We start from the raw sequence: 10727 nt of genomic DNA, 5'->3' as shown, positions 1-10727 counted from the left end.
GGGTTTGGGGAGGGAGGAGGGAGAGGAGAGGAGGGTGGCAGACGGTGCACCCGAGGGATGCGGGGGGGTCTTGGGCAGCGATTGGGGTCGGTTGCAGTGAGAACATATTCCCGAGCGATGCTCGGGGATGCAGGTATGGGGGAGACGCGGGATGGGGAAGACACGGGGGTGCCCCAAGGGCAGTGCATTGGGGTGTGGAGAGTGTGGAGCTGTGGGGGTGCAGCGCTGGACATCCCCCATCATCCTTCTGGGGCCAAGGATGGGGGTAGATGGGGATGGCGATGTCCGGGGGATGCCAAGGGTAGGGAGTGCAGGGGGTGCTCAGGGGGTAGCACCGTGAGCTGCTGGAGGGGGTGGGGATGCAGCTGTGGGGGTGCAGCGCTGGGCCTCAGAGTGATGCTTGGGGGATGCCAAGGATAGGGGAACATGGGGTTGCTCTGGGATGCTCCAAGGGCAGTGCTGTGACCCTGGGAAGCAGCTGTGGGATCGCTGGGGATGCAGCACTGGGACCCAAAGGGAGGCTGAGGTACAGGGGTACACAGCTACCTACTCTGGGGTAGCACCGTGGGACCCCAAAGTGCACTTTGAGGATGCGGGGGGGGGGGGGACTGAAGATGCTGCTGGGGCTCTATGGGGCTGTCCCCAACCCCAGCTGGGGTCTGGGGGTCTCCCAAGCTACAACCCGTCACAGCGTGCAGCCACCAATCCTATTGTCACAAAGCCACCACCCCAACATCCCAGTGGCATCGCACTGCTCCTCCGGCCAGCACTAGGCAAGAGACACCCACGAGGAAACCATTAGGGCTGGAATTTCGCCCCGTACACCCGTCCCTTTCAGGGTGGTGGTGGCAGGGGACACGTGGCAGCGTCCCAATGTCCCCTCCGCACCCCAAGCGGTGGCAGGGGGCCGGGTGAGCCCCGCTGCCCCATTCTGGAGGGACGGCTTTCAAACTTAACCCGCCATGACCGGGTTTGGAAAGCCCTTTCCCGGGAATGCCAGGAATGTCGTGATCCCATCCAAAGCAACTCGGAGCGGGGCTGCCGGGGGAACCCGCTGCCAGAGCCATAAACAGGCTGGGGGCCATAAAAGCCCTCTGCATTCCTCCAGCCCCCTCCTTGGGATCAGGTGAGGGCCCGAAGTTCTCTGGGAGAGGGGACGGGGATGCAGCTGCGACCCCAAAATGCAGCCACCCGCTGCACGGTCCCTGGGCGCTGGCTTCGCCCTGGCTGTTTTGGGGCCAGGAAAATGCCTGTCACTGCGCTGCGGTTCCATGAGCGCGGCCGGGAAGAATTCCGGCAGCTTTTTCCCACTTGGGGTGGAGAAACGCTGGGAGGGGTCCAGCCCCGGGGCCAGCGTGGCAGGGCCGCAGCAGGGACCCCATATACAATCTGGGGAGGATTTTCGCTTCTGGGTCTGGATGGGTCTGGTTGGGAGCCCCAACCCTGCAAGGACGCAGCCACCCGGGGAAGGCACAACACTGGGGCTGCTCTGCATCGTTCTTTTTATTTTGATGGCAGGGAGCTTAGGATAGGAACAAAGAAGGGATGCGTGGAGCGAGGGCTCTCCTCCGCCTGGCACTGGGCTGAGGCTGAGCCTCTGGCCCAGAGAGGGGGGCTCGGGGTGCCGGGACACGGCCCTGCTCCCTTCCCAGTGGGGAGGACCCACTTTGCTCCCTCCTTCCCTTCCCCGCGCGCTTCTTCCCCTCCGGTCCCGCTGGCAGGAGGCCGGGCACTCAGCTGACGGTCACGGGGAAGGCATTAGCGAAGCAAAGTCTGCTCACCCTATTGCAAGAGAAGACACCGTGCCTTCCCCGCTCCCTCTCCTCCCGCAGCTTCCAAGCACGACGCCGGGCACAGCCTGGGGTCCCTCGCACAGACACAGAGGGGAAAACCCCGCACCCTCTGCCCTAAAAGCACCGGCGTCTCCGCTGTCCCCGTGCCCTGGTCCGTGTTCCCTTGTCCCCGTGCTCAGAGCACGACGCGCCGCTCCGGCTGCTCTGCCCGCCCCGCTCGCTGGTGCCGCACTTCCAGGTGCTTGCTCTGGACCTTGTCGAAGTGCTGCAGCAGCTCCGTGTAGTCGATGCAGGAGGATGCTGGCCTGCGGGAGCTCGCGCTCGCCCTGCTGCCGTCCCTGCGGGGAGAGAAGGGAGCTGTGCTGGGCATCCAACACACGGCGCGGAGTCAACGGGAGCAGCCTCAAAGAGAGGTGGTTCCCTCCTGCAGAGGCAGGAGATGCAGTTCCAGAGGGCTGGGTGTTGGGAAAAGGTTTTCATCCCAAAGAGCGGTGAGGCACTGGCACAGCTGCCCAGGGAGGTGGGGGTCACCGCCCCTGGGGGTGTCCCAGAGCCGTGGGGATGTGGCACTGAGGGACGTGGGCAGTGGGAACGGTGGGGGTGGGCTGGGGTTGGGCGTGGGGGTCTGAGGGGTCTCTTCCAACCCTAGTGACTCTATGATTAGCGAGGGGAGGCTGGGATAAAGAAGAGGGCACACACACCTGGACCCCCGGGGTGGGAGAGCCCCATCTTGCCTCTGTTTCCCTGTTTGGTTTTAGGAGAAAGTAACCCGAATTCTCTGACATTTCGGTGGGGTGGTGGGACAACGGGCGTCCCCGCCGCACTCAGCTGCCCCGGGCTCGCCTTTATGAAAGCAGCCTCCGGTGTTTGGAGGAATGTAGGTCAGCGTTAATCAGATGCTCGAGCTGGCTGACAGCTCGGATCGCTCTGAAAACCCGGCTGCTGCGGGAGGAGGCGGGGGGGGGGACCGCGGGGGGAGAGGGTGGGCAGCACACGGCCCCCTCCCTGCCCCGCCAATTAGGAGCAGGGCGGTGGGCACCAGCTCCGGCCCCGCAGCGGTAGGGATAAAAGCCAGCCTGGGGGATGAGCTGCAAGCAGAGCGGCGGAGCTGGTGGGGGTTGGATTCATCAAGCCGTGCAGCTCGGGAGCGCTCCTTTTTTCCGGAGCTTTCATCGTGGCGAGCGCACGGCCCCGCTCGTTAGCCAGGGCTGGATGGCCAGATCCCAGCAGCGGAGCCCCACTGTGCCAAAAGGAGCGGGGTGGGGGGCAGCAGCCCCGATCCTGCGGCACTGGGGGGCACTGGGGACTGTCCCCATCGCCATCACCGCGGAGGTGCCCCCGGGCAGGGCAGCCATCCCTGCTGGCACGGTGTCACCGAGCCTTTGGGTGCCCGGACGCGGGGGGACGCGTTAGGAGCTGTCTCCTCGCTCCGTCCTCCGTGGCTCTGCCTGTTTCCATAGCGACCCCACCAAGTGAAATTTTCCATCCCCGATGCCAAATGCCTGCGGATGAGGCGCAGCCCTCCCAGGGTTACCAAATATAGACAAAAAAACCCCAAGCCGGAGCCGCCGGGCGCATCCCCGCCGCACTTACGCGCTCTGCATGAGCTCGGGGTTGGGGACGCACTGCAAGCGGTGGGACAGCAGCTGGAAGGCGCTGCTCTGGGGCAGCAGCATCAGCAGCCCGTAGAGTGCTTTGATCAGGTAGGGGTTGTTCTTCACGTCCAGCAGCTGCAGGCGCAGGTCTGCAAGGGGAGAGGAAGAGGATGGTGAAGCACTTTGCTCCCAGCCCCTCTGTCCCAGGTTCCTCCCAACCCGTTGGGACGGCTGCAGTTTTGAGGGGTGTTGCACCAGCGATCCCACTGCGGTAACTCCTCCATGTGCCCCCAAGAGCAACCCCTGGGGTCCCAGCATCCGTCCCCCATGGCACTTCCCAGCCTGACGCTCTGCTCCCCAGGCTCAGTCCCCACCGGGGCTGCCACCTGGCAACGTGCAGCCTTGTCACCCCCTGACACCCTTCGGGATCGTGCCATGAGATGAAAGAATATCCCGACTTGGAAGGGACCCATAAGGATCATCGAGTCCAGCTCCTGACGTAGATGACCCCAACCAACATCACGGACCAGACCCTCACCTCACCTCCCATCTGCCACCACCACTCTGGTGTCTCCCCGCGCCCAGGGATGACACGTCTGTCCCCAACCCCACAACTTAGAGGTTAAGGTGAGCGGGTGGGGAACCCTTAAGGAACAACCCAGGGCTGTGGATACCCACTGAGACACGTGGATGTCTCACACGTGGGGAAAAGAGGCATGGAGAAGGGCAGACCTTGGGGACCAGGGTCCCTGGGCTGTGACAGGTCCATGCCATGGGCCAGGCTCCCCCAGTCCTTCCCCATCGCTCTGTGTGGAGCTGGGGCTGCTCGCTCTGATAACCCACATCTGGGACCACGCTGCCTCCCGGCGGGCAGCTCTAGCTGAGGGCTGAGCACGGCTCCCAGCGAAAAGTCCAATAACTTCTGCTCTATTTCCTCATGCAGCGCTGCTGGGAAGCGTGGGGAGGGGATGGAGGGGCTGGCAGAGCAAGTGCCCCATGCACGGCACAAACCCGAGAGGAAGGAAGGGGCTGAGCCTTACACGTGAATATGGGGCACTCGATGAGCTGCACCAGCTTGTCCACCTCGGTGAGGAAGTCCACGGTGACCTCCAGGTCCCCACTGAGCGTGGCTGTTAAGGATGCTGCACAGCAGGAGGTGGCCCAGCTGCAAAGTGATGTGTGGGGCAGAGGGATCCCAAATCATAGAATGGTTTGAGTTGGAAGGGACCTTAAAGGCCGTCTGCTCCCACTCCCTGCGCTGAGCAGGGACACCCACAGCTCCATCAGTGCTCACAGCCCCGTCCCCTGACCTTGGCTGTCTGCAGGGACGGGGCACCACCACCTCTCTGGGCAGCCTGTGCCACTGCCTCACCGCCCTTAGTGCAAAGAACTTCCTTATCTCCAATCCAAATCTCCTCTCTTTTAGCTTGAAACCATTTCCCCTTGTCCTAACCCTGGAGGTATCTAAGGGACATACATATGTGGCACTATGGGATGTGGTTTGGGGACGGGACTCAGAAAGTCAGACTGATGGTTGGACGTTATCTTGAAGGTCTTTTCCAACCTAGATGATTCCATGACTCCACTCGTGCCATGTTTAGAAGAGGCAATGTCCTTAAGTTGCACCAGTGCATGTTAAGGGTGGATATTAGGAACAACTTCTGCTCCAAAAAAGTGGTGAGACACTGTCACAGCTGTCCAGGGAGGGGGGAAAGTCACCGTCCATGGGGGTGTCCGAGAACGTGGGGATGTGGCACTGACATGGTCAGTGGGCATGGTGGGGGTGGGCTGGGCTTGGACCTGGGGATCTGGGTCTTTGGACCTGAGTCGTTCCCAGCCTTAATGATTCTGTGGTTCTATGTTCCACCAGAATGTCTGCAGAGCAAGGACAGGGTTGTGAGCTCAGGGAAGGGCCTGTAGTGCCCTGTGCTGTGCCGACAGAGCTGCAGCCCAGCCAGCGGGGCAGGAGCCAGGATTTTGGGGAAGGGAGGCGGCTTGGACCACACCTCTCCTTCCTGCAGCGTGTTCGCAGTGAGCCAAGCGGTGGCTCCAAGGGGCTGCCACCCCTGGGAGAGACACATGGGCACACATCAGTGTTTGGTCTCCTGCAGCAGGTGGAGGTGAGCTGGAAGCACTGCTGCCTCCAGGGATGCTCTGGGCTTGGCTTTCCCTGGGTTCTGCAGCTGGAAAAGGAGAAGGAAAGAAACCATCCACTCCACTTGTGTCGCTGGACATCAGTCCTGGAGGCCACAGCCTCGGCTTCCTGGGAGGAAGGAGGTGCAGGAGCCTCCCCTGCTCTAAGGCAGATCAGGGTCAGCACTCAGCCACCACCGCCTTCCTCTTCTCACACCATAACAAAAAAAAAAGGGAAAGGGAGGTGGCAGGCACCCAACAAACTGCCCTGTCCTGTCACCATGTCCCCACATGGCTGGCACGGGGACACAGCCCTGGTGAGGTGAGGGTACCCAGCTGCTGCTCTGAGTCCCCCAAATACTCCAGCCAATACAAGCCCAAAGGATACAACTTCTGGATGAGGTCGTAGGCGTGCTTGTAGTTCTGGGTGAGGAAGCAGAGGGACACGGTGGTCACCGGGTTGTGGCACCAGGAGCGGTACAGGCAGCAGAAGAGATTGCGGCTCTCCTGGGGAAAGAGGAAACCACGGGGTGGGAGAGATGCACTGCAATGGGGACATGCCCACTGCACACCCAGCCCTGCAAGTGCTGGTCCCAGCTCTGCCGCAACACAAAGGGACATTGCTCCGCTACCCAGCACCAGCGCTGCTCACTGCCCTCGAGAGACGGTTTTTGGGCAAGAAGATGGAATTCTGGGGTCCTCCCTTGGACACTGCCACTACTGGTGGGCTGCAGCTGCTCTGGGCACTGCGGTGTTTTGCAGGGAGGAACAGCTGAGGAGTGGTGTGGGACGCCCACTCGCTGTCACCTGTCCCCATGCGAGCGCGCAGGGAGGGAGCTGGCAGCTGCTGGGGGGCTCAGGGGCTGTGATCAGCTTACAGGCTCGGGACAGAGCCTGCTGTGCCGGGGGGAGCAGTAGGAGGTGGGCACATCCTCCAGCCGGCCACTACGCCCCATGGGGAGTGGGACCTGCATACTCTGCTCTGCCTCAGTTTCCCCATCTGTAGAATGGAGCGCTTTGGTCCCCGCAGCTCCAGCCCTGGGCTCTGAGCTGTCAGGTCCCTGCCACCCCCACCACCCCCCAGTGGGACACCCGGTGCCCGTACCGGCGTCCTCAGGTCCTTCAGCTGGTTCCTCAGCTGGAAGAGCTCGGAGGAGGTGAGCAGGATGGTGTTCAGGGTGTGCACCATGGTGGAGGCAAACTTGAGGTCCTCCTCCCGCAGCAGGATGTCCGCCATGGAGTGGAAGATGTTCTCCGCGTTCAGAAGCAGGCAGAGCTGCCTGCGTGTCACAGCGGGAAAAGAAGAAGAAGGAAAGGATCACATCACGTCCTTCCTGCAGGGGTGACATGGGGGGACACCTAGGGCTGGCCCAGCTTATGGGGCTGCATCCGACAGCGGGGGACGTGTACGGAGAGAGCACAACCAACAGGACCTTGCAGCTGGGCACTGCTGGAGCCAAAACACAAAAGCCCGTGGACAGAGCCCTACCTCCCCATAAGTTGCCCCACTGCTCTTTGAGCTCCATGCTCTGGCTCCCAGGACATTGGGGAAACTGAGGTGAGAATGGGGCTGGAGCAGAGAGCCCGACACGGTGCCCGGAGCACGGCTGTGCCCCCACAGCAGGAGTGTTCTGCTCCATAAACAGAATTCCCGAGGTTTTAAACACTGGAGAGCCGAAACTTGAAAACCCACATCATTATTTTTTTTCCTCCTCCTTTGTTTGGATTTTAGGATTTCCTGTTTTTCTCCGGCGTGGCCCTGAGCTCCCGCGTTCCTGGGCGGTTTGCATGAGGACACCCAAACCAGCGTCCATGAGGACACCCAAACCGGATGGGGCATGGAGAAATGGGGATTTTGTCCCCCAGACTGGGGTGCTCCCAGCTCTGCCGAGCTCCTCGCCCAGCCCGCACAATGGGATGCTCTGTGTGGGGTTTACATAACTGAACGCAGCCTTCGCCCTGGCCCGCGTTAGAATGGAGCAGGCAGTGATAAATAAGCTCATTTATCCCAATTATTCTTACGTAACCGGGCTGCATTCATGAGATGAAGCGTTCTCACTGCCTGGGCACGGGACTGCGTGAGGAGAGAGAGGGGCAGCGAGGGAGGGACGGGGAAGGGGGAGCAGCCCCGGAGATGCGCTCAGCATCCTCCCCGTGCCCAACGGGAGCTCCCGGAGCATGGTGCAGAAAGGGAGAGCAGCCCTTGCCCTGCGATGCCTGCAGCCAAACTGAGAGTTGCTCTGGCTGTGGGGTGCCCGCTGCTCCAGGGATGCCCTTGGACCACGCGTGCCCCAAAATGCGACAGGTCCTCCAGGGACAAACACTTTCCAGGCTGTGTCAACCCATCCCAAGAGCAGCTTGCAGTTCGATGAGATGCAATGGCCTCAAATGAGCACTGGTGTGAGCAGAAGGGACAATGCCACCGCTGTTTTCTCCCCGTGCCAGCTGACCCTGAAGTGCTGCCCCATGGCTGCCCCTGGTCCCGGTTCTGTAGGGCAGCTGAGGGATTGCCTTCCAGAAATAGAAGTGGGAGGCTGCTGGTTTTCATTAGTGAGGAAGGGAGCAGCTGATCCGGCGTGTCCGTACCCACACGGCACCGCAGCCCAACCCCGAGCTGCTGGGACCATGGTGTCCCCGTGTCCCCACATCCCTGCCCCAAACCGCTCCCCAGCCCTGGGGGTTGGAGGGGACAACTGCCCGGCCCCACAGCTGCTGTGACAGCTGAGGCTGAGTGCTGCTGAGTGGCACAGGAACGGCCCTGGGAGGATCCCAGCGGCGCGAGGGGAACGCGGTGCCCGGAGGAGGGCAGGGCTGGGATGCAGGGACAGGTGGCTGAGATGCCGGGGGGTGCTGCGGGTGCGATGGGGCTGCAGGCACAGAGCCGGGAGCCCCAGTGCCATTCTCAGCCCTTGCAAGCCGTTCCCAAATATACACAGCCTGGATATATATAGCCCAGATATATATAGCCATGTATATATGCCCCAGAGAAGGACCCAGAGCCCTGCTCTCCCAGCTGTGGGAGCACCAAGCAGCACCCGCAGCTCTGCTCCCTGCTCCTCAGCCTCCCCTTGTATGGGTCACCCCATAACCTTCTGCTCTGATTCCCACTGACTTCCCAGGCAGACACTTTTCCTGCAGAGACACAGCCAGGTGTGATTTGCTTTTTTTAGCAGCTCTACAGCTTAAAAACCTGGGTGGTGACCACGCTGTCTGCTGCTCACCCATCCATCCCCCTGCTGCTAAATGGGATGCTGCCTGTGCGCTGCTGTGACGATGGAAGGACGCGGCTCATTGCCCTGAAATGTCATCCCCGTGAATGCCACCGCATTGTCCCCAGTGGGACCCAAGGGGAAGAAAAGCAAGGTGTGGGGCAGCCCTGGAGTCTAGCTCTCCTGGAATCAGAGCCACGGGTCTACATAGGGCCAGCACAATGCCTGGAAACTGGGCTCATCCAAGGTGATGGGGAGCCCTTTGGGGCCACCTGTCAGCTCTGCCCATGCCAGAACAAGGCAGTGCCCCTCTGTGCTTCTTCCCCACCCTCCTCTTCCTCCACTCCCTTCCCCTTTCCAAAGGCTCCTTGCCACCCTTCCTCCCATCCCCATCCCTGTCCCTGCCAGGAAAAGTAGCATCCCAGGCGGCTCCACAGCTGGAATCCTTTAGGATCCCTTAGGATTCCAGAGGGAGCCTTTGGGACGCAGATAGAAATAGGATGGGGAGAGGAGAGGGAGAAGAACACAGGGAAGTTGTGAAGATATGTTTTCCTGGTTCCCCCTTCCTTCGCTGTGATGGTGCAGAAGGAAAAAAACATTTTTCCGGGTGGAAATCATGGCTCCCCATTTATCCAAATGGAAATCACTGCTTTCCATTTATCCGGACGGAAATCACCGCTCTCCATTTTCCATACGGAAATCACTGCTCTCCATTTATCTGGATGGAAATCGCTGCCCTCCATTTTTTCCGGATGGAAATCACCGCCTTCCATTTATCCCGATGGAAATCATGGCTTTCCATTTATCCGGATGGAAATCACGGCCTCCCATTTCTCTCCCCCCCCCCTTCCCTTTGCCGAATCCGGCCGCAGGGCAATGGAAACCATGGCAACAGCGACGACGGCTCGTGCTTTAAAAAATTCATCGTGTTTCACGTAGGAGATTTCTGGGCGCTTTGGAAGCATCTGCTGGACATCCTAAAGCACGGCCTGGCCAGGGATGAGTGTGGAGCTGGGTGCCGTCCCGGCTCGCCCCGTGTGGCCACAGAGCCCGCTGGAGCCAGGGAGGCAGCGAGAGCAGCAAGCAGGGCTGGTGCCAGCTGCCTCTGTTTTCATGTGGCTTTTGGACTCTCCTTGATGCTTTGCCATGGAGGCCCCTGGGCTTTGGAGGCTCAAGGCTTGCTCTTTGGGATGTCAGGTCAACCAGGACTACGAGCAAGAGATCAAAGGCAATGAGTGCGTTTTGGGAAGACCTGGAAAGCCTCATGTTTTTTCCCAGCTGGCGCTCCACTACCATGAGATGTTCCCAGAGAGCTACATCTCTGATGCTCCTTTTCTCCAGGTACCGCTCTCGTCCCATGGCACCAACAGGGCACGAGGAGCACCCAGCCCCGGCACGCTCAGCCCACCTCCTGCTGCCGAATCAGCCGGGAAGAGGCACGCAGGCTCTGCCCCCGGATCTCGAGAAGCTGCAGACAACCCCTGAGAAGCTTTTGCTCCGAAAGGAAAAAGCGCGGAGTGTTTCACTGCAAACAAGAAAACCCTCCCACGGTGCTCCTGCTGCCGTTAGCGCAACAACTGCTGCACGCCGCCGTGCCAGCTCGGCTCCGAGCCGCCCTAATGCCATGAGTCCCCGCGTGTGATTGCACAGTCTCCACTTCCTGGGAACAGCAGGTGAAATCCAGCCTGCTCCGTGCGCCTGGAGCCACCCGCTGTTCTCAAGCACCAGGAAAAGCAGGATTGAGGTTACAACGGGAATGGCTCCAGAGAGATGCTCTGCTCCTCTGGAGTTCCTCCCCAAAAAGCCTCTCCACCTGCATTTGCTGGGTCTGGAGATGGGCAGAACCGTGCAGAGGTAGAGGTGCGTTGTTGGATTTGGAAACGAAGCACAGAGCCTCAGCCCTTTGCTCCCTGCGATGCTCCTCTCTGATGCCACATTGCTTGGGAACCCCCAGGGACTGGAAGAGCCAAGGAACAGCAGGCACCGAGCGAGGCAAA

General features: G+C 60.8%; 2 protein-coding genes across 2 annotated transcripts in view; both read right to left on the bottom strand.

Annotated features, from left to right (window-relative positions):
* The window catches only part of MTSS1L (MTSS1L, I-BAR domain containing), an 11946-nt gene extending 10982 nt beyond the window's left edge, over positions 1 to 964 (bottom strand). The window contains exon 1 of the mRNA XM_021408881.1: positions 958 to 964. Within this exon, the coding sequence (XP_021264556.1) occupies positions 958 to 964 (7 nt within the window). The remainder of the gene's footprint in view (positions 1 to 957) is intronic.
* VAC14 (Vac14, PIKFYVE complex component) overlaps positions 1484 to 10727 on the bottom strand; it is a 51058-nt gene continuing 41814 nt past the window's right edge. Inside the window, exons 15-19 of the mRNA XM_021408648.1 lie at positions 6627 to 6801; positions 5910 to 6028; positions 4429 to 4508; positions 3387 to 3537; positions 1484 to 2131 (exon numbers count right to left, since the gene is read on the bottom strand). Of these exons, the coding sequence (XP_021264323.1) occupies positions 1969 to 2131; positions 3387 to 3537; positions 4429 to 4508; positions 5910 to 6028; positions 6627 to 6801 (688 nt within the window). The 3' untranslated portion in view covers positions 1484 to 1968. The remainder of the gene's footprint in view (positions 2132 to 3386; positions 3538 to 4428; positions 4509 to 5909; positions 6029 to 6626; positions 6802 to 10727) is intronic.

The sequence above is a fragment of the Numida meleagris genome, chromosome 10, assembly GCF_002078875.1.
Source record: "Numida meleagris isolate 19003 breed g44 Domestic line chromosome 10, NumMel1.0, whole genome shotgun sequence".
In the NCBI taxonomy this organism is placed as follows: domain Eukaryota; kingdom Metazoa; phylum Chordata; class Aves; order Galliformes; family Numididae; genus Numida; species Numida meleagris.
This window is presented reverse-complemented; position numbering and strand designations above follow the sequence as displayed.